The 24,275-nt window shown below is 38.7% G+C and overlaps 1 protein-coding gene across 2 annotated transcripts; it reads right to left on the reverse strand.

Annotated features, from left to right (window-relative positions):
* Positions 1 to 1,334: 1,334 nt before the first annotated feature.
* Positions 1,335 to 20,598, reverse strand: mn1b (meningioma 1b). 2 transcript variants are annotated; one of them, XM_038285712.1, is made up of 3 exons: positions 19,717 to 20,598; positions 16,030 to 19,620; positions 1,335 to 2,823 (listed from the first exon to the last, which is right to left on the reverse strand). In XM_038285712.1, exons 2-3 carry the CDS (start codon positions 19,550 to 19,552, stop codon positions 2,603 to 2,605), a joined length of 3,744 nt encoding a protein of 1,247 aa, XP_038141640.1. In that variant the 5' UTR covers positions 19,553 to 19,620; positions 19,717 to 20,598; the 3' UTR covers positions 1,335 to 2,602. The 2 variants fall into 2 exon arrangements, with proteins under 2 accessions (XP_038141640.1, XP_038141638.1); XM_038285710.1 differs by having other exon boundaries at positions 16,030 to 20,598.
* Positions 20,599 to 24,275: the final 3,677 nt, after the last annotated feature.

Here is a 24,275-nt window from a genome sequence, read left to right on the forward strand (position 1 = left end):
ACTGTTTCATATCTTATCTAATGTGTGCTCAAAATTATCTGTTTAAAAACCATGCCCTTTATGATGTCATAAGAGGAAATATGCTGTCCAGAGCGATCTGTAGCAGCCAATCCGTCAAGGTATGGCCTTCATTTTAAGAAGTATTCTGTGCACCTAGACTATCTTTACAAACTGGTGTCATGGTTGCAGGTTGTGGGGGCGGGGCCTTCGGAAGGATGGAGACATGGAAAGCCATAACAGCTCGCTTAAAAGGACTGAATGAGGAGTTGTTTGATACATGCTGTCTGCCTAATCTTAGAGGAAATGTAGAAACGACTAAAACATTTGTTCTGGGGACCTCATTGTTATTATTTTTTTTTTCAAATGTAGCATATTATGGGACCTTTAATACAGTATAAAGTGAAAATGCATCAGATAGGAAGGAAAACAGTGACATTTACATTTTTTTTCTGTTGGAGCGATTTCTTTGATGAGGTCTAACTAAATATTAGTTAGTTTTTATCTTAAGGCTTGAGGTAGATTCTAAAAAGCTAAGCTTTTATTTTGTAGTGGATTTACAATAACAAAAACACCGAATAAAATATAGTTAACCCTTTATAAGGCATTCAGTGAAAGACTTTAAACCTCTAAATTTCAAGCAAAGAGTACACTGCAAAAAACTTAACTCTAAGTAAGTCAGTTTTTCTTAAAATAAGTGCATCAATAAGTGCATTTTTTCCTGAACTGAGCAGGTAAGTAAGATACTTTGCAAATGGAATAAGAAGATTTACATTTAAAATAAAGGGGGGAAATGCAGTCTCCTATTTCAAGTGCATAATATCAAATAATCTTATTTTAAGGATAAAAATACTCCTTCAACTGGGAGATTTTCTTATTTACCTACTCAAAATAAGGGTAAATACACTTACTTTAAGACATTTTCCCTAATTTATAGATCATTTTTGTAGTAAGTTATTGGAATCATGGACAAGACTTCATTACCTTTGTAACGTTCAAAAAGATGCATATTTTGGTGGCATAAATTAATGTGAATGTAATAAACAAGAAACACCAATTTGCCTGTAAATATTAAGCAAAATAACAAAAGTGCTTCTATAAGAAATTCATGAAAAACACTCTGAGAGTAAAAGAAATGGCACACCATTTGTAAGGGGTGGTATGCAAGTGATCAAAAATGGTAACTTGCCCTATAAAGGGTTAAAGTACATGGGTGCACATGGTTTCTGTAAAGAAATAATACTGAAGTGGGAAGGAAAATATTGTAAAGTACAGATATGAAATGGTACAACCTGACCCAGAGCATTTTGAAGCACTTAACAAAAGAGACAGAATTCCACCTTTAACATCATATTTATTGTTATTTAGTTACTCAATAAAACATATACAGATATATACAATATGCAGGAAAACAGACGACTGCACTTTACATATTATTAAAAAAAGGAAAACAATAACAAAAAAACCTGTTTGTAAATTGCCGTCACAGTCCTCCATCTATTGTTCAAGAAATTCAAATTCAACAGAAGCATTAAAGGTTACAAGATTGCCTAACACACAGCAAAATGTTCTCTTATTATACATGTGCAATACCAATAATCTTTTTTTTTTTTTTTCATTTTCCCTTATCAAACAAACCCCTCGACCTTCTTTGTTGTTTTTAGTTCCCATTGGCTGAATTGGATACAAGTGGTTGAGCTCACATGTACAGCGGAGAAGAGAGAGACAGAGAGAGGAAAAAAAAACCTTTTCAGCAAATTAACCAACAGAGAAATACGAATTCAATGACTGAGCTGCAAATGATAAGAATTCAAAACTTTTTTAACAAGTAGAAGAGTTCACAAAAAAAAAAAAAAAAAAAGATTAAAAATGCTGAGGTACATTCATGCATAACTGCCCCTCCTCTAGCCTTCTTCTGGGTCCTTTTCTTCTGGCTTTGTCTAATGAACCAGCAGGCATCTTTAGAGAAAATTTAGCCCACCATTGGTCAAACATCCATCCCCAAGGTCAACTTTAAAGGTGTAGCCATAACCGAGGTAAGAGCAGTAGGCTGCAATAGCAACAGAGTAAAAAGCGATGAAGCCGATTTCACATCACCAATACTTAAACACTGGTATACAATCAAAGCCAATGACAACTGACATCTGTTCCTCTGTTTCTCCTGCTTTTCTCTTCTCCTCCTTTAACATATCTTTATTGTTCTTCAACAATGAAATCAAAAGGGAAAGAAAAAAGTGGATTTGAGGTTTTCCAGATGTGGGAAGCAGCAAGTCAGACCCACGTTTTATTGTCCAGCAAAATTTTAACTCGTGACTGCATGTGTCTAAAAGAAAAATAAAAAGAGGGGGAAAAAAAACATGGCAATTGTTTCTGTGTGTGAGTGTTCATGTAACTCGCGTTCGTGGTTTTGCGTTTATAAGCGCAAATGTCTCTCTCCCTGAACAGGCAAGAGCCGCACACAGCTGTCTCGTAGACATATTGTCATCATCATCATCATTATTTATTTATTCATTTTTTTGTCTCTGAGGTTCTCCTTCAGTTATTTTTTTGTTCTTTTTTTCTGGTTTTGAATCCTTCCTTCTCCAAGTTTTTTTTTTTTTTTTGCTCAAGTTAGAGCTGCCACAAACGTCCCAAATCGGTTTGAGATGTCAGAGTGAATGGAGCGCCAAGAGGAGACTGGTCCCCCTCGGCCCTTGCTGTCCCCCAGCTCGTCTGTACAGTGGACGGACAGGCACTGCAGGTGGTTCCCACCGCTGCTCCCACCACCTCCTCCTCCTGCGGCTCCTGGGGGTGCAGCACCAGTCTTACTCTGGGAGAGGTCGGATTCTGCACAGAAGCACAGGAAGTAGAAGGTTAATTAAGGCTTCAACATCTCCAGGCAGCTGACATCCTCTTTAGAGAGATAAAACATTTAAAACATACACATTATAAAGAAAAAAAACAGTGTTATTTTCACATCCCACTCTAAGTCTGCACTGTGAAATTAATTCAACACCATTCCACCATCACCCGTTTTCGTCAATAAGACCAAAAATGAAGCCTGTAAGCAAAGCCTCCTCTTCTCACAGTCCACCTCCTCACTGTCTGAAAGAGTGTGAAAACAGGCGCGCACAAAAATAAAAACGTGCAAATTCCAAAAAAACTGCTGCATGACCTCCAATCAGTGGGTCAAAGGGCTCGGAGGAGACTGACCTTTTTTTAATCTGCTTGACCCGATTTATGGGCATAATGACCATGACACAGTATCGACCTTGTGTCAGCAAAGTGAAGTCTCCTATTAAACAGTTGTGGAAAAATCCATAGATAGGTTGATTAAACATTATGTGAAAACCAGAGGTCCACCAAAAAAATCAGCTGGTGACTGGAATTGGTCGATTTTATCCTTGACTGGCTGATTTTGGTTCGGCTGATCAGGAATAATCTGATCAGTCAGGGCACCATCCCTCAGCACAAGCTGGTCACAAACATCACTCTTCAGTAAGGAATTTGCTACCAGGGAGAAAAGAGCTATCTAGATATATTCAGCATCAATGAGATGTTTAAAAACAAACTCAGGGGGAAGGACAAAAGCTATATAAAGTAAAAGGCAACTGATTTTGTGTAGGATGTTCATTCAGACACCAGGAGTTTGACATTAAAATGAAGATGAACATATGAGCATAAAGAGGCTATTTTTTAGCATTGTGAAGAATCCAGTTCTAATCTGTCATCTAACATGTTGGATTAAGCCATGCTGACAGTCTCGTGGAAATATCACAGTTAAAGTTTATTATCTTAATGTTTTTTGTCACCAAATGAAAGTGAAATCCTGCAGCGCTGTGGAATACCAACTGCTCCCTCTAGATTACTGCTAGTATTTTACAGTAAGAAGTTACTAACAGCTTTAGCATTTTTAAAAGTACCTTTGAGAAATAAAATTTAAGCGGAAAAAAACACAAAGCATTATGAGACATAATTTGTATTTTAAAGGCTTAAATCGGAGACAAAGTAATTTTGTTTAAGTTTTAATTAAAGACGCCACACTTAAACTGCAGCATCTCCTCTATTTTGACGTACTTGTTGAGTAAAACCCTGTCTATTTAATAGGAATATCTTTATTTTCATTTTATATTTAAATTTTTTTTGCAAAAAGTAGAAAAATAGCAAAAATTGCAGTTATACTTCTTCAAATATATATATACATATAAATTGTTGATTAAAAATTGTCTACAGTATATAAATCTCCACAAAAAAGATGGAATAGACAGACACCCAACAAGCACACAGCACATGTGAAGAAATATGTGTACTATGTGAGGAAATGAACTGCTAAAGAGAAGATGGTGATTAGTGTGAACGTCCTGAGTGCAGCTTCACACCTCCTCATATCTATCTGCTAAGAATAAATAAAAAAAAAGGGTAGAATTTAACGAGATCTAATCAGGACACAATCAAAACAGAGAAGGAGTGGTGGTGGGGCTATGTGATGTATGCCACTAATACAGCATCATGTGCTTTTGGGTTTTGCCTCCAAGCAAGCCCTAAGCAGAGAGAAAACTGCGAGTGAAGATGTTAGCGATCTTTGGTTTACATCAGTCCGATTAATCTCCCATCTCCTCAGCACAAAACTGCACCACTGCCTTTCTCTGTGTGGATGGTTCAAACACACCAGATCAACCGTGAGAAGACACAAAGCTTTGAGGTTCAGGGACAAGTTGGTGTGTGAGCGCAGAGGCAGGTGGAAAACATCTTTGACAAGCTGAGTTACATGTGTCAGAGACGGTGGGGGGGCCAGGCTGTGATAGACGACAGTTTGGGCGCAGAGAAGCTCAAGATCACAACACTCCAGTCAGGGTGATGCTCACCTGAGGGAAGAGCGAACTGTTGCAAAAAAGCCCTTCATGCCTGTAGCATCTGCAAGCTTACTTCTCCTTTTCAGCTAATCCATTTAGTATCTTTTAATTTTTTTTATTCACAGTTGTCATTTTTTTCCATAAAGCTTGTGGCAGAATAGAATGAAAAAACAAAACTGGGACGACCAAAATACAGGGCAACTGAAAGAGGCAGACATGCAGGCGTACCCCCCAGCCAGTCTGGGCTGCGACCAGTGGAATGGAAAAGTGCAGGGATTTGGTGAAAGGTCAGGCAGCCAAGTCTCCTGTTATTCCTCTTTTCATCTGCTTCTATCACCTCTGCTCTCTGTAGGATTTCTCTCCATCTTCCTACCTCGATCCAGGGGCCTGATAGAAGTGTGTATATGGTGTGTTTGGTCGTTTGGTAAGCAGGAAGAGGATTTTAGAGCAATGCTGGTGGTGGCTTTGACAAGATCTCACGTTTGCCAGAGGGTCCAGTCACACACCTCAGCACGGCTGACCCCCACCCTCCAAAAAAAACCACCCCCTGCCAGTTCAACCCCCACATCCCCTCACACTCCCTCATCCCAGCTCTGTGCCCTCAAGCACCCGCCAGCAGCTCATGCTAGCTGGGCACAGCAGGGTCCGTACCGGCCTGAATAGGCAGCCAAGCGTTCCCCTGGCTCACTGCTGACACACAGCAAACTGACAACGCACAGCCAAAAACACAGAGCACACCAACCGCTGCCATACTCACACCAGCCTTCAGCTGCTGCTACACACACACACACAGAACCTGAAAGCAAGGACATGCATGCACAAACACACACACTGTCATACAACCACAGCAAGACATATTACTCCGCTTCAAAGCAAGGACGGCGGTGGAAAATAACACAGAAGAAACTACACATGGATAAAAACCAGACATGACTCCTATCTTTAAGATCACACAAACTTACTCATATTTAGCATTAGAATAATCCCAGTATTCATGTTCAAGGGATTTTCTTTGTTTTTTTTATTCAACTAGGCTTGAGTTAGTGCAATAACCTTCAGTCTAATAAGAAAACAAATCACTGTATTAGTAATAAGAATTCAAACAAAATGAACAGATTAGATCCTTTTTATTGCTATTACAGTTTTCTTTTTTTTACATTATATTGCATCATCTTTTCTTTTACCCCCCGTTCTTTGGAATTTGAAATAGAGCAACAGAATAGAAAGTAACCAACTAATATTTTCTGACATCTGGGTTAAAAAACGCCGCAGAACAAAATGCAACTCATAGCTTCCCAGCTGTGGTCTTTAAACAGTGTCACCTTAATAGACTGCAGCTCTTTTAGTTTCCACACAGTGTGTGAATAAATGCTATTCTTTGCACTTAATGACTTTAAATATAATAAAGTCAAATTTGCTTTTGTTGTGAATGAGGTAAAGATGAAGTGGCCTTCTTTCAGCCAGCTGACAGGCAGAGCAACAGGTGGGGAAGGGGGAGTGCTCTTATCCTGTGCTCTCAATTTATACATTTTGGGTTTTTTAAACCAGCTTTGTAAAAATAAGTTAGTATTTTTCCACACTGTGAAGTATTGGCCAGTTATCAGCGACAAGACGCATGGCTGCAATAAAATCCAGATGGTGATTATAGTGTTCTGGAAGATGGAAAAGTCTTTTTGGAATGAGATAGGCTCCCATACATAGAGAAACCCTTTACCAATTATGTGATCAACTGATTTTAATTTTAAAGCTGAAAACCATTCATTTCAGTTTCACTGTTGAGCTTTTATTCAATTAGAATATACACTATTGAAATCAAAAGAATTAACAAAAGTTTGGCCCTGATTCTATAGACCTACACTCAATCTTAATGAACTTTAGACTGCTTTAGATGCTATTCAGGACCAAATAAATAGTTTTTCCATAAAAGATGTGTTAAAATATATCTAATACAAAAGCTATATATATATATATATATATATATATATATATATATATATATATATATATATATATATATATAAAAAGTATCAAGGCCAGGGAGGATTCACAAATATATTCCCTCCAGATATATAAAACCATTAAAAAAAATAAATAAAAATCAAGATGCCATACTTAAATTATCCATGACAGTAGATTTGTGTTCAAAGGTGAAGACGGCAGTGTGAAATTCAAAAATCACACAAGTCTAAATCCCAAATCACCATGACATTTTACAAGGAGGAATTTTCTTCAATAAAATCTGCCTGGCTACGGTTGTTCATTGACTCACGCAGAATTCATATCCACGGTAATATCTCAATAATAGCCCATTCACCTGAAGGAAACGAGCGCTTAGCTCCAACCAGCGAGAGAGAAAATGCCTAATAAAAAAGGGGCAACGCTAACAGCGCAGGCAGCTGTGCTCAGCCACAAATACACCTTAATATCCTTAACCACATTACAGCCACAAAGGATTACCAAAGACATGCGCTAAATAAATACTGAATTCAAAGTGATGCATTTATGCGGCCATATCTCTCACCCCAAGTGCAGTATATTTTTATTTGGTGCCTGGTGATGATGCTCACACACACATGCACACACACACACACACACACGGAGTAGTAGCATCAGCAGGGTTGTGAAGCAGTTTTTACAGACACAGCCAGAAACGATTTACAGAGATGAGTTGAGCTTGAATGCCATGAAGGCAGGGAGCACAGCGCACAGCTCCGGTTGTCTGGATGACACCAATGTGTCTGGGAGCTGACGGTCTGACACGGGTTTACATGTCAAACTGCACACACTCTGAGTAGCACAGTAAGGTAAACAAAGGCTGCTCGGAGAGCGTTTTCCTGCCAGCTCCGTATTAACAGTTACAGAGTACAATTAATTTTTCAAATTAATCTTAAAGCAGCGCCGCTAAATGATTTGAATAACAAAAGAAGGTGACAAAAGAAATATGGAGGGCTTGAAAGGTTGCAGCATGAACTGATAGGTATACATAAAAATATGATTTTTAAAAATCCTCCGGAAAGGACAGCATTTTCACAAAATCTAGAAAATTTTTTCATTAGAAAACAGACAACCAAGGGTGTCCAGAGGGCTAAAGAACAGACTTAATCCTTCCTCCACCTGTTGGCAGGCTCTGCAGTTAGCTGCTTCAAAGTAGGTAAATAAAATTTTCCTGTTAACATTCTTTTTATTAAGAAAACAAATAAAGTCTTGGAGTGGAAACGAATGCACAACAAATTGTCACAAAATTAAACGTTTTTAAATCTACAGATTGCAAGCAACAAAAAGTATATCTGTTAAGCAGCAGACTGCAGGCTAGCTACAGATATTTAAACTAAGAAAAACAGCATATTTCACTTCTTGTTACTCTTTAAGATATTTGTTTTTTACTATTTTTTTATCAAAACCAAAAATACTTTTCATGTGCTCAATGAATGAATTACTTTATCTATTCATTATCAATAAATAATGAATATCATAATTAAATGCATTAATGCTTAGTGGTGCAGTGGGTAGCACTACCCCCTTGCAACAAGAAGATTTGGGTTTGATTCCCGGTCCGGCTCTTACTTCATGGAGTTTGTGGATTCTCCCTGAGCATGCTTGGGTTCTCTCTGGGTACTCTGGCTTCCTCCACAGTCCAAAACATGACTGTTAGGTTAATTGGTTTTCCCTAAATTTTCCATAGGTGTGTGAATGGTTGTTTGTCTCTGTGTTGCCCTGCGATGGACTGGCGACCTGTCCAGGGTGTACGCCGCCTCTCACCCCTAGACAGCTGGAGATAGGCACCAGAACCCCTTGCGACCTCGCTTGGGATAAGCGTGACAGAAAATGGATGGATAGAATAATGCCCATTAATTGAAATTGGCTCTTCAGGACCAACATGTAAATGTGACAAATTTAGTTCTAGAGCCTACTTCTTATGAAGTGTGCCAGGTAGGTGGTATAGAATGAGACAGTAACAATAAATGACCTAATGGCTAAGTTAGACAAACTAGAAAATTTTTAAGTATAATGTGTGAACTGATTTTAAGACAAAACTGTATGAAGAAAAGCAGCTTTTCTATATTGGGTCTAAAAGTCTCCTCTGGTACAAGCTGTTGTGGAAAATGTGTGGCACTATTCATTGGTTGTAGAAGTGTGTATTAATAACCTAAAGCCATGGGATTGTTTTTTTTTTTTCTAGGTATTATATAAGTAAATTCTGATCCTGTAGCATGCCTGTTTTAAAGAATCACTAAAAAAGGCTAAAATAAGAGTAATAGTAAATAAAGTCTGTGTTGGAGGGTTTTAAGTTTCCTCTGTCACAGTGATTTCCCAGGCCCTGGAGTCCCATGCGGCAGGCAGGCCTGCGCCCTTTCTATCCCGATCCCAACACTTCCATGACGACACTTCACCTTTAACCTCAGGCTCCCGAGGCCACGACCCCGTCCCCTCTGAACACAAACCAGACCAATCAGATTTCTGCGCTAGCTGACAAAAACACCCAAAGGCCTTCACTCCAATGACAGTGTGTGACATCAGGTCAGATTCCTTTCACATAACAACTAGCGCTGCGGCTCTATGTGAAGACTCAGCACAAAACAGTGGTTAAAATCCATGAAGGAAAAAAAGAAACTAAACCTAGAGAAAGAGGATGGGGAAATGTCTGTTTAACATGCAACTGGATGTAACTCATGGAAATTTTCTTGGACGGGATAAACTAGATATATATTTTTCCCTGCTTTAATAATCCAGGTTGCAGCCAAAGCTACTAACATTAACCAAACCACTAAACGGATTAATCTGAAGATATTTCTAAGAGTTATATTGAAGTACAATAGGCCTAAGTGAGGTATTGTCCTGGATATCCATGCCTTGAGGTAGATGGGGGGCATGTGAGGCTCCCCAGAACCCCTTTTAACTCCACCCAGTGCCGTAGCATGACCTTTCCCTCAGAGCAGGGAGGATATCTGCAGAGAGCGATGAGGGAGGGGGGACATTTCTCAGGCAAGGGCACAGGGGTTATTTTGGTTTGAATTTCCTCTCTGTTCTCTGCCCTGGAACATGAAGAAGGGGGAAAAAAAGGAAAAAGAAACAAAAAACTTGCCTGAGCAGGCAGTGCCCCCAGCATTTGTTACCTTCTCTTCAGCAACACACTCACTCCCATCCCCTAAAACCCTACACACACGCACACACACCTCCCCCTCCAGCCACAAGAGGTGCTTAGAAAACCAGACACAAATCAGAACATGGGAAGTGATTTAGTGCCTCCTACATAACTCACAGCCATGTCCAGGACCTGTCCAGCACGTCTTCCAAACCAGTGACATATTGATCTAGTTTGCTGTCTCTATTTTGTTTCTACAAACTACTTCTTGTTGATTTTTTTTTGCACTTTTTTATTAGAACGACTCATATTTTACACTAACTTTAACAGAAAATATTAGCAAAATAATAAATGTGAAATTTGCAAATATAAGACCTGCTTAAAAAGACAAATATTCTAGGAATAATAATAATGTATGTATTTTTGGAAGCACTAGGCATAGGTTGATGTGAGATCCTCACAATGTGATATCACTGATTAAAAACAACATATTTAGCATAAGTTCATCTATAAGATTTTAGAGAGACTAAAGCAACTTTCTAAAATAAACATTTCTTAGTTTTGAAGGAGTCAAATGCTAATTTTACAGATTATTTCACTTTTTTTCCTTCTCAACTTAAAACCGAAGGTATAAAAAACAGCTTTAATGTGGTTAAAAAGTTGAGTCATTAGGCAGAGCCTGCTGACAGCTCATCATTTGTACTTTTAAAGCAACGTTCATAAGATTGACTATTAGAGAACTTTTAGTCCCCACACCTCAACTGTTTTTCTTTAGTAAAAATATTTAACATTTTCTCTTTTTTTGTGAGCAAAACAAACATAAAATTTTCTCAGTGAGCCGTCATGCTGGCAGTATTTAGCAACTAGTGTGGGAGGGACAGTGCTGCAGTTACTGAAGCCCTTTCTTCTGCCTCTAATTTAAAAAGTTAAAAACAGAGAATGTTGGACATATTAGTGGATTTAAAGCAACCTTTTTTTTAAAAACATTTAAAATAAATATCAATGGAGAACAGTTATCTAAATCATGTGTTTAAATACACAAAGTTTAATAATATATGTGCAGCTTGAATTCAATCAAACATACGACAACTGTGGAAAAAAAAAAAAAAAAAAAAAAAAAAATGTATGCTTTTAAAATTCTCTGCGATTCCAAAAGCACAAATGGTAGCTATTAGCAACCAATTTGTTTCCAGAGCAGGAAGTAAGCAGTCATTTTTGTCCTTTTATTTGTTCTTTTCTTTATTTCATGTTGCCTCCTGTACCTCCTCTCGTGCTCCATCAGTCTCCACTTCTGTCTCCCAAGAGAAACAGCCTCAGTGTCATAACTCATTCGTCAATTTCTCAACATAAATTAAACAGCGTCTGACGACTACCTGTATGGCAAATAGCATAACAGTTACTGGCAGCGCGACAATATCCACACCTCTAAAAAAGTGAAAATATATACTTTCGCACTTCATTTAAACTATTTTTATTGCCAACCAATATTATGGGAAATGATGCCCACTGTCCTCACTCTACAGCCCAACATGTTAGACACTATTTTACCTTTAGATTCACAATCTATTGCATTTCTAGCTGCTTCTGAGGAAATTAAATTTTCTATTTTAAAGAGTTAAAAGAAATAGCAAAGCCAAAGGTTTGACACCTTCAATTTCTTCCTTTATTAGTCACATTAAAGCTTCTTTAAAATACTTTTTTGACTGTCCCTATTGCTCGGAGCATCTCATAAAAAATATACTTGTAAACAATTTTTTTTTAATCTTAAAATGCAAATCAGAGTAAATAAATACTCGTAGAGTTCTGCAGTGCATTGGAATGAAATGTGAACGTTTTTACACAGATAACTGAGATCAGGGAGGAAGCTTTATTTATAAAATTTTATATTTATGAATAGAACATGTTAATCATTTGTTTAACCTGAGACAACTATGGTAAAATTTTTAATGTTTCTTAAGTTGGTCATTTGTAAAGCTCTGACACAAAATTCAATAAAATGTTTTATGCAAAATAATATTTTGATCATAAGTACTGATTGATTTATTTCAGGTTGCACAGATCTGTTTTTTTTTTCAGGCAGATATCTATTTCCAATTTTCTTTTGGGTCTGAGCTAAGTATTTATGTTTTGACTTTAGAGTTTTTCTGTTTTTTATGATTTGTTGCAAATTAAAGGGCAAATACATGCTGCAGGTTTGTTAGTTGTCTGGAGTCCAGCAGAAACGCAAGGAGTTACATTATTACCATTCATGCATCAAAGGATTTTTTTTTTTTTACTAAATGTCGGTAAAACCGGGGTTTTGAAGACTTAAAATGGAGAGTTTTAAATTTTAAATGTATTTTTTCATTTTTTGAGCTGCCGATCACTGATCAGAGACAAACAAAGGAAAACTAGTCATTTCTGATTTTTGCATGAATTTTGTTAATCTCTTTAGCTTTGAGATTGGAACTAAACAAGTTTTGAGTTCGCTCTATTCTTCTGTTTTTAGAGACACAAAACGAAAAAAAAGCAACTGTTTAATGATTTGACTTTTGTTTGTAAACTACTCAAATCAAAAAATATATATTTTCATAATGGTTATTGCAGTAGAGATGAGTGCGATAAATGTTGTTGCAGACGTCAATTATGAAACACCTTGTAGTGACAGGTAAAGAACATAAACTGCCCCGAGCTGTTTTTAGTACCTTCCAGCACGTGCCAATCACCTTCTTCCTTCTTAGAAAAAAAAGGGAGAGAGAAATTACTGGTGTTACTTGTGGGACTTTTGTCGTGCTAAAAATGTCAGAGCCAGGTAAATCTCACAGGACTTCTCTTTTCACAGTGGAATATCAATAAACTTTCAGCCTTTGTTGCAATTCTTTGCTTTCTAGTAAGCGCGATTAGATGCAAGTCCCCCCCCTCTCTGTTCCAGAGCTGTCAAAGTCGGAGTGACAAAGATTTGATTATTATTAGAGCTTGTTTGAAGACTGAATTGTTGGAAAGCCAAAACTGAAACTGATCCACAAGGTCAACAGTAAAATGTTTAAATGTGAGGAGAAAAAAAATTCACACAACTAAGTGGCAAAAAACCAGAGTGAAAAGTAAAAATAAATATAACTGAATCACTTCCTACGCCTGCTGGTTGCCTGTTATCAAGACTGTGCATGAGTTTCCACATTAACTGTCATCTACTGGCTAAAGTATGTTCAAGGGAGGGAGCAAAAAACCAAAAAGTTTTTGTAAGGAGGTAGTGAAAACGGAGGTTGAACGACAAAAATTTGACTTGAAGTCATTGAGATGATGAAGCACTCCATATTGTGAAAAAAAGATTTAAAGAAACATAGGAGCATAATTTCACTAAAAACATAAAGGGCAAAGAAGCAGCTAAAAGAGGATATCACTGCCACACGCAACACTTTAAACGGCCGAAGAGGGAGCAAAGGGAAGACCAGGCGAATGTTCATGAGAGCACGGCCGAAGTTTTATCAGCTATCTGTCGACACATTAACACATTCACAGGAAGTTATTGAATATCTGCTCTTTGTCTTTTTGTTTTGTTTCCCGAGCGAGCTTCTCTCCTGATGGAGCAGCGACAGGCCGCAGTTTTAAAATAAACACAATTATTGCATTTTTCATGACTTTGCTCTTTTTTCAGGAAAGCTGTAAGAAAACATACATAAAGTGAACTGACTTTTAAACCTTTGACTCTTAAAACCATAAGCTCATCAGTGCAGGCTGCACTTAGATATTCTCCAATGCAATAAAAGGAAAAAATGTAAATAAAAAGAAAATGGAAAAAGAAAGGAAATTAATGGTATGCATGTTTTACAAGAAATTAATAAGATTTTTTTATTGCTTGCACTACTATAACTACTTAATTACTTAAAATATGAGCTTTTTAAACTAAAACTCTTAAAAGTAAATTTTGAAAAAATTAAGATATATCAAGCAGCAATATAAGAAGATAATAATGAATAAGTTCCAAACCTTATGTCAATAGATTTTTTTATAGCTTAGTTTTATGCACCTTAGAATGATGTCACTCTTTGTTTAAGAAATATTAGATTTTAACCTAACTAAACCAAACCAAATTTCTATGCATTATTTGAAATCTATGTCAGAGGTTTTTTTTTCTTTGCGGTGGCAGATTTTCTGTTTACAAGACTGATGACTTAAAACTAGACTAAGCGGTCAAAGTGGATCCTTTATCGTGTGTCTGTGTGTGTGATATAAATAAATACGTCTGTGGGATGTTTGATTTGCTTTTACGCTGTGAGCTGTGACTTATCTTAAATCATCATGCAATGTCACTACAAATGTGGAGTAACATCATATATATATATATATATATATATATATATATATATATATATATATATATATATATATATATATATATATATATCCATGCATTCTTTTTTTTTTCTTCTTTTCCATCTTTGCTGTCCGAGGCACTCAAATGAGAAACTGTCAGGACCTGTGATTTGTGCTAACTAGCTATCGATCGCTCCAGAGCTGTATGCCTTGTGTTCAAACAGGGAGGGCTGAGGAGAGTAAAACAGACGAGAGAGGAGAAACTACAATACTTTTTTTTTTATATATATATATATATATATTTTTTTTTTTTTTTTTTCATTTATAATTGCAATAGTGGAATTAACTGTTGAAAAAATATAAAAATGATTAAAAAAAACAATATTTTGTTGGGTTTACCTTTTTAAAAAACGTTAATATTATATTAATATCATATTAATATAATATTATAAATATGTTTTTTAATTTCTTGCAGGTTCTCACTATTATTAAGAAAATAATTATATTTTTTAACAGTCTCACCAGTTTTCATTAAGAGTGTACCAAGACAAAGGACACCCCCACGGTCTACGCAGTAACAGAGTGCTCCATTTGTGTAATGGCATTATTATTTATAACACGACACCCGACACACAACCGACGTGCCTGGACGCAGAGAGTCGGCACCACGCGCGCCCCCGTCACACTCTGCACCCGCACAGATCAGAACAAAGAGACACTGCAGACGCAAAAAGGCACCATGAACAAAACTATATAATCAGGCTTAATAAATGATGGAGTTATATTGAAAAAAAAGAACTCAGAAAACTAGATCACATAGAAGTAAAACGTCCATAATAGTTACCACTTAACCAATGTAAATAAATTTCTATTGTTATTTAAAAAGAAAAAATATATATATTCTGATAAATCTATAGAAAAGATGTATATAAATTTTAGATTTAGTATTCTTATAAAGATGTTGCAAAACAAAGAAAAAGACTGTTAAACACAAACTGCACTTTATATTATTTGTCCTTTGGCTTAAAAAAAAAACACCTCCAAGTCAATATATTTTGAAACTTGTTAGAATATATATAATGAAAATTACACAGATTCCAACCGAGTTAAATAATAAATCCAAAAACCACATTAAAACCATAAGAATCTATCAATCATTTGATAGAATGCTTTTTAACATATTTACTGTTTAAAATTTAAAAAAATCTAAAATTGAACAGCAGTATTTTTTTTAAACCAGGATAAATTCACACAAAACCCTGTCAAAAAGATCTGTCTACTCTGACCAGGCCAGTATTATCCCATGGTAATGCCAAAAACAAACACGTAACAAGCGAGGGAACCCCCTGCTGTGCAAACGCAAATCCTCTGAAAGCTATTAATCTTCTCAATGTAGTTGTTCACCCTGAAAACTGAGATAAAGAACCACAGGAAATGTTTACTTTTCTTCTGCTGTTCTTTTTTAGGTTGCCAGTGGGCTAAGATTAAAAATGAGGACGTTAAAGGAAATACTGAATTTACACATTACTAGATTGTTAATTAATATAAAATTTTTACATTCAAATGAAAAAATAATATATATAATGTTTCTACATAAATAAAAACAATATCATATTCATCTCACTTCTCTGAACTAAATCTTTAAAATTTTAAGATCACAGTGGAATAGAGAGGGATGTAAACTTCATACGCACAACACGTACGACAAAAGTATAAGTGAAACGTTATAAAGTCAGTTTCTTGAAATAGCATATTTAACTATATAAGAGAAAAAAACTGATAATGAAAATTCTGAGGGAAAGTGGAGAATGAGGAATTATTTACCTTCTTTACTGTTGTTTTGGCTTTTATTTTTTTCCCAGGGTCCCATGGCCTTGTCATCCTCTGACCCATCAATCATGGCCTTGTCACTGGGCACGTACCAGGTGGCGTGCTGCTCTGCCATGAGGGCGTCAAGGTCAATAGTGCCCATTGAGCTCTTTCCCGCATCCGGACTGCAGCCTGGCAGCTCATTGTCTCCGTTCTGCGAGGGACAGTCACTGCTCTTTTTGCCATTCTTTATAGCCAAGGGCTGGTCCTCTGAGATACTGAACTGTTGCCGCTGCAGCTGGATCTGGGCCTGGAGTATCTCCAGAGGGTGGATTTCTTCCTGGCCCGAGGTGCTGGATGGAGTGCGTACCTGCTCCACCCCAGGAGTGCCAGGGTGGCTCACCCCGCTGGCCCCTGTGCTCACACCAGAGTTCAGTCCATAACTGTCTGGTGCTGAGGTAGTATGATTGTTTATGCCCGTGCCAAGGGGCTTTTGTCCATTTAATAAACTGTGATCGCTCCGCTGCATTTTGGGTGAGCCTGTGATCATAGGGCTGCGATTGGGCTTATTCGCAGAAGCCCCTCCTGCATCTGAGCTGGATGACACCTCGTCCTCGTTGCCATAGTGGGTGCTGACATCGTCAGGGAAGTCCACTCTTGGTGAGCTGCTGTCAGACTTGGCAGCAACACTTTGAATGCCACTGTCTAAAGAAGACATAAGGTCAGCATGGTCCCCCAATATTAGGTCACCTCCTTTCCCCCAAGACGGGGAGTGAAGGTGTTTTTCATTAGGTGTGCCCCCACCCCTCTCCCCAGTGCCAGCCGAGGGGGTCTGCTGGCCTGGACTAACAACAGGGTTACCATTATCGGAGGAAAAAAAAATTCCAGGGCTCACATGTCCACTGTCTCTTTTTCTCCTCCCTCTCCCTCTCCCACTCCCTGTTGTTGCCTTCCCCTCACTGCACGGGGTAGCGTCCATGTTGTAGTTTGGGGAGAGGGCACTGGCTTCCCCCTGCACCGGCTGGCTTTGACTTACAGGCTTAGAGTTGCTATTCCCGGTGCTAGGCATCTGGTTGTTCTGGGAAGTACTGCTTTGAAAATATTCAGGACCAGCACTTCCAGTCCCATTAGACGTGCTGCTATTAATGTCCTGCTCTGTCTGACTTAGTTTTCGCTTGCTCTCATTTTGGTTCTTTTTGTTGAATGTTACATTAAGATTGGGGGCCCCTAGGCTAGCGATCATGTTTTGGCAGGCTGTGGACAGGGCCGCTAAACAGCTCTGACCGAACACGCTGTCTTTAGAGCTGGTTTTGCTGAAATTCCCGAGAGACAGAGCTCCTAGCTTACTAACAGACGACCGCTGGCCTGAGGGAAACTCAGACTGTGGAGGATAGCTCCCTGGTGAGGTGTTAACCCCCTGGGGAGCATTGTGAGGAGGCCCCTGGCGGTTAGCACCCCCATAGGGAAAGGTTGGTTGTGCTCCCATTGGAGGTGGAGGGAAATCAGCTGGTCGCCTCTCTGCTGGTGCATTTGGATGTCCTCCTCCAGCTCCTGGAGACTGCATTTGTGAGAGGTTACCCATGTTTCCACTAAACTGTGAGTGCATGCCTGGAGAATGAAGTGTCTGCACATGTCCGTCTCCTGGTATTCTCATGGGCTCCTGCATACCCATACCTGGCCTGAAAATCATCCCAGCCCCGTTCTGTTGCATCCCCATATCGGTTGGCCCAGAATCATTACCTGCACCACCCATACGCCTGGACATGATCTCTCCTGGTGGGTGGGAACCCTGAAACCAAGAGTTCTCCTGAGTTACATGAGGATTTTGTCCATCGATGTTGGGCATTCTGCCACTGTTCTCTCTGTCAAAATTGGGTTGTGGCATGTTCCCAACTGGACCTCCATGAGCCATCGGGACAGGAGGGACGTCCCCATGGTGACCTAGCTGCTGAAGACTCGGCTGCCTCATCCTCTGCTGCTGGTTGCGAGAGGCCATCTGTTTTATCATCATGGCTGCATTCTGGCGCTGCTGCAGAGACTGGGGCTCAGGCCCCGGATGCTGCAGGGGACCCGGTGCAAAACCTTCATTCACAGGTGGGGTGAATTCTCCTGGCAGGCCAGGGTAAGCTGAGGGCGATAGGTGGCTATCTATACTGGCACACCAACCTTCGCCGCCATGTGCATTAGGAAAATCAAATCTGGGTCTTTTTGCCATGTTCATGTAAGGAGAGTCAAAGTGTTGCAGTCTTTGATTTGGGGGCTGCTGGGAGGGAGGAGGAGGTGGCTGTTGCATATTAAACATGGGGTCCCCATAGGGGTGCAAACCTCTATTTTCCAGTCTGTGAATGGGATATTCAAACTGGTTATGTTGGCCAGGCATCATGACCCCTCCGTCCAGAATGTTGGGGTTAGTATTGCCAGGTTCAGTCTGAGGGGGGCGGGGGAGGCCAGGGGGGCACGAGTTCTGTCTAGCTATTAAGCCAGGCTGTTGTTGTGGTTGCATGAGGGGATGTCGTCCATTGACCCCCGGCTCCATTCCCACAGGCATCTTCCGGGCATTTCCAAATCGCTCAAAATACACTCCGTGCTGAGGTTGCTGGGGCTGTGGCGGCTGGTGTCCCTTAGAAATGCCCTGCATACCCGGTGCCCGAGGCATGCCAGTGTTCCCTGGGAAATTTCCACTGGGAACAGGCCTGCCTGGCCCAAAATGTGGTAGCTGAGATTCTGACTCTGACGGGGAAAACACAGGAACATCAAAATGTCCAGCTGGAGGTTCACTTGGGAAGTTGTACTCTAGTCCCTCCACGGTTGCTTGGTTGGGCATCCGTCGAGGCTCCATAGTGTGAGGCTCAGATGATGTAGATGAAGAAGATGGAAGACCATGAAAGGATGCTGCTCTGTTAGGTGACTGGTCCAGGGGAAGACAGGGAGCAGGGACAGGATGGTTGCTGCTGGGAGGGCCGTGATGTTGAAATTCAGGTATGTTGGCGGGCCTCTGCTGCTGCGGCTGTTGCTGGGGAAAGCCTTCTCCCGCCTGTCCCTCAGCAAGAGGATCAAAACCCTCTCCAAAGCCCTGCTGCGATCCCATGCCATTGCCGCTGTAGCCCATAAGCCTTCCTCCATGTAGGCATGAAGACCCTGGATCCGGACCTCCAAAATTCCCACTGAAATGAGGATGATGTTGATGGGGGTGAGGTTGATGGGCATGCGAGTGTCCTTGATGAGGTTGCTGGTTGTTAAAAAATCCATGCATGGGTCCTTGCTGCTGTTGGATTCCGCCCCCTGTGTGCATATCTGGGTGTCCCCGGGGGTGAAATCCACCATAGGGCTCACCGTTCATGTTCATATTGAGCCCCAGCATTTGAGACTCGTTCATGGGGCCCATGCCGGACTCCACTGCCCCAGGTGGGCCTCCAGCATGAAAGTTTGGGCTTTTATAATGTGAGCCCATATTCAGTCTCTGTTGGTTTATGTTTCTTTCTGACTGGCCAGGGTTTCTGATATTAATTTGAGAACCAAACTGCTCCAGCCCAAACATACTCCCCAGCAATCAATCCCACATGACGGCCAGTTTGCCAGACATCGGCAGACTCTGTATTTTTCCGTCTGTCCTCAAAAGCAAAAAAGGAGAAAAAAAAGATACGCAATGTGGATCAAGCTAATAATCAATATGCTTAGTAGACTTTAAACGACACAACTCACCGAATAAGCTCTCATTTCTAGGAATAAAAAAGGATTTTTTTTACTTCTCCAAGGACGCGGAGAAGAGAGGGATAGTGTCCAAATGCGCGCGGCAAATGTTTATGTTTCCAAGCGTTAATAGGTAGAAATGTCAGCTTTTCCTATCAGTTCTTAGTGATATAAAAAAAAATCTTAATTAAAAGTTACGTCTTTCAAAAGTTATTGTTCTTGGAGCACAATTCTTTGGGACAAACAGAAACAGCGCTGGGTGGAAAATAGAAGAGCGCACAAGATTCAAGGAGATGAGCGCAGATCTGACAGTTTTCTCCTTTAATTCTTTCTCCCAACCCCGTATAAAATGTCCCAGAACCCTTTTTAAGAATAAAGTCCCATGCTGGAAATAGCAACAAAAAAAGTCTGCGCTCTGTGGTGTGCGCGTCTCTCTTGGACAAATTTCTGCGAACCGGTGTCCTTACCAAAAAACAAAAAAAGAAATAAAAGAAAAGAAATGAGAAAAAATATATATTGTTTCTGCAGATTTAAACACCAAAAGTCCAGTTTTACTTGGAAGTCCACAAAGATAATTCTCCAATAAGAGCGTCAATTCATAAAAAGTGATCCAGGAGCGGCGCGGCGTGCATTCCCCGGCGCTCCACAGCCACTGAGCGGCTTGACAGCATCCTTCACCGCGCTGCCGCCTGCGCGCTCGGTGGAGGAACCTCCGTATCTGTGCGCCCCTTTCTGCTCTTCACATGCGCCTCCCTCCGTTTCCCCACTTTGCTCTGTCCGTCCTCTGGTGTGGTCTGAGCGCGCTCCGGAGCGATTCACAAATCCACTCACTGAATCACACACTCCGTTCTGCCGCTTGGCGCTGTGTGAGATCAACGCGGCCAGAGGAGCCAGCAACAAGTTTTGCATTTCTGCAGCCACTTCCATCCAAAAGGTCTCAGCCAATCGCAGAGACCAAAGGGAGCTCCAGGGGCGGGACGAACGCCGTTAAGGTGGTCTTAAAGAATCAATGAGATTTCAGCTTTAGGCTTTCACTTAAAAAGTAATCATTTAAACCATTAAGATATCATCTCAGACTTTTTTTGTCTAGAATGAAATTATATTTTGTTTTTGTTTTTTAAGTCACCACATATTTGGAGAAACAGAAAACTATCTAACTTTCAAGTCCTCTAAAAAAATGTGTAACTAATGTAATCACACATGATGCTTTCAAGGAAATCAAATTCCTACTAATGCCTGAACATATAACAACTCCAGTAAAATACTAGAATACCTCCAAGTCCTAAATCAAAAAGCCATTTATGACAGTGTTTTTGTGATAAGGCTCCCACAAAGGGCATCAATTAACCACAGGCAGGGTGAGCACTTGGAAAAATTCAGATGGTTGCACACCAGATTCATTCTTTGTATTTTATTTGTATTTTTTTTACAATGGAGAGCATGCATCACGTTATGTTCTGCAGAGGATGATGGCAAAATCAGGTTTTGATAAGGTGCTCCCAACAGAAAGTAGGCATATTGTTACAGAGAAACCTTTCAAACTGGTTTTATGAGCAGTCAACAATTCTTCTTGTTTGAGAACTTGGCCTTAGTTGGGTGGGGGAAAAATCCACCTTAAAAAAATCCATCCAAAGTAAATCATGGGAATGATACTGAGCCATTAGTTCCAATGATCAATAGTAGGCCTACTCTGTTACTGTTGCAGTCTTTTAACATGCAGAGAGATTAGATAAGTTTGAGGGTTTTTTAAGGTTTATTAAATGTGAGTGCACAATGCTGGGTTATCTGTGTGAAATTAAGTGCTGCGATATCCCAAGATAAGACATGAACCATTTATTAAAAGCCATGAGACAATGGGGCCGGTACTGCAAAGTCAGCAAGTCCCAAATACATCTAAATCATATCTAACAAAAAAAGACAGTTAAACTTTTCCTTTAGTGTTATTCTGGTGTGAAATCCAAATGCGTTATCCTGTCTTGTGATTCACAATTCACCAGTGATGAATTTGATGATCTTTTTATTAAATGTTCTTCATATTTTATGTTGTTTTATTTTTTATTTGATGATTCTATTGCCAAACTAAACTTATTGCTTTTAGAAAGCAGTGTGCAAAGGCCTGTTTCTGTATAAACTCTGATCAGCTGAGATAAAGGTAGAGCCTTCTTGTGTAAGCAGGGTAATTTCATTGATCTCCTTGATTATTTTCTTTGGTGAAAGGAGAACACCACACCAGTCCTCTACCCAACACTGTCAGTGGGGTGGGGGGGATTTTTGGTGGCTGCAAGCTCAGAGCCTTTACTAAGAAAAAAAAAAAGAGAGGGAGGGGGAGAGAGAGAGAGATCCAGGAAGTTTTTATCAAACAGACACAGTGCCACCTAGCGGCCAGTGACGCAGAGGTTGCAGGTAAATTCACTTAAAGTGAAGCCTTAGGAAATGAATCTGAAAATAGAAAGTAAACATCCTTATGATCTCAATATGATGATCAATAAAGTTTTAGATAAACCATTAGAATAATGCATTCCCTTTTGTGTTGAACTGTTGTTAAAGTTACCTATTTTACATTTATTACATCCCAAAAAAAACAATTGAAACTGAACTGGATTAATCTTCAAAGAGTAAAATTATATCCTATACAATAAATAGGAAAAATAGCTGAGGACCACAGGAGAATGTTCCTCAGGAAATCATCCTCATTTTAGGTGCAACTACATTATAACATATTGTTATTAAAGATGATCACTTAAGTAATTCATAACTAAAACATTTTAAGAGGCATGTAAAACTTATTTTCGCTTTTTTTTTGTCATTTTGTAGACAGTCAACACCAGGAAATATTTTTATTTGAATTGCTAATTGAAATAATTCCATAAGGGAAGGAAACTGATAACACAAACTATGGGGTTGCAGATGTTTACAATATGTCCTGCTCTGTGCCCAGGAAGCAAGCTTGCATTCTGCAGGTAAGCCAGAAACCCATCAGGACTTGACAATGAAATGCACTTCTTCCCAGCTCAGCTCAGAGTGAGGAGGCAGGGGAAGACAGTGCTTGTGTTTTGTAAGAGACGTGGAGTAAACTAGGCAGAAAGAAGTGGCAGAGGAGGATGGGAGAGGAATGTCAACACCCTGATATCACCATACCATACACCACCTTCATATAGTTAATCCCATGGTTCTCAAACCTCGGTACAGATACTTGTTGTAGTATGTAGGTTGCCTTGAATGATACTCAGAATAAATGTTACATTAGGTCAATCAAATGTGATGTGAATAAAAAAACTAAACATGAACAACAACTGAAAGGCTGAGTTCCATCCAAAAATATCCAGTGTCAACATGACATAAAACTGAAAAAGTTAATGATTTTAAACTTAAGTGCCTTTGGCTTAAACCTGACACTGAGATAACGTTTAGTATTACGTCCACCTGTAAACAGCTTTAAAGAAAATGACTGAATTTAAATAATTCTTTAAAGAAGTGTGTTTTTAGCTTTAGAAGGCAGCTTCTGATTCACCTATAACCAGGCTGGTTAGAAGAACTTTTATTACTAATTAATAAAAGTTTTTTTTTTTGTTTGTTTGTTTTTGCTTTTTTATTTGTTTACATTTACTCAGGTAAGGTTTTTGTCTTAGTAATACATGTTTTATTATCTGAAACACATAACATGAAATGAACAACCAATAGATACTGAAGTCTTCAAAATTTAGATTCTTTTTTAAATAGTTAAAAACATAGTTAATTTTTTTTAAAGTAAAAAAAATAGTCTATGAAATTTCTGCTAAAGAAAACATTAGGACCTCACATTTATTCTAAATTCAAATTCCCAAAATAATGTGCACACCAGACAGTTGTGTGTGTGTGTGTGTGTGTGTGTATACAGACACACACACACACACACATATATATATATATATATATATATATATATATATATATATATATATATATATATATATATATATATATATATATATATATATATATATATATATATATATATATATATATATATATATATATATATATATATATATATATAATTTTATGAAATCATAATTTAGTACATTTTTATTTATTATTATTACTTTATTTATTTATTTTTTTGAATTACTGGTGTGAATTACATCATTTTCTTTAATGGTAGGGTATGTAAACTTTCAAGCCAAAATACACACACACACGAATATATATATATATATATATATATATATATATATATATATATATATATATATATATATATATATATATATATATATATATATATATATATTCCTACTATTTCTTGATGCTCTTGATCAACAAAAATATTGTTCTTCTCACTCTGTATCAATTAAACAGGAGACAAAAAAGACAATAATGATTTTATTCTTCTTGATGATGAAACTGATTAATCTACCATAAGATTCAGAAACGCTATGACAGACTGCTATGATGTCTCCTCTCTATTGCCTCTAGTGATGATAAATGTAGCCCAGAGTGGTATTCACTAAGGCGATGTCATGACAATGGACAGTCCACAGCTTTTCAACACTGTCAAATTCCCACTCCTCTCTGCTTTGATTTAGAGCTCA

This window comes from Cyprinodon tularosa, unplaced genomic scaffold, assembly GCF_016077235.1.
Source record: "Cyprinodon tularosa strain WSP-4 unplaced genomic scaffold, ASM1607723v1 ctg214, whole genome shotgun sequence".
Taxonomy (NCBI): Eukaryota; Metazoa; Chordata; class Actinopteri; order Cyprinodontiformes; family Cyprinodontidae; genus Cyprinodon; species Cyprinodon tularosa.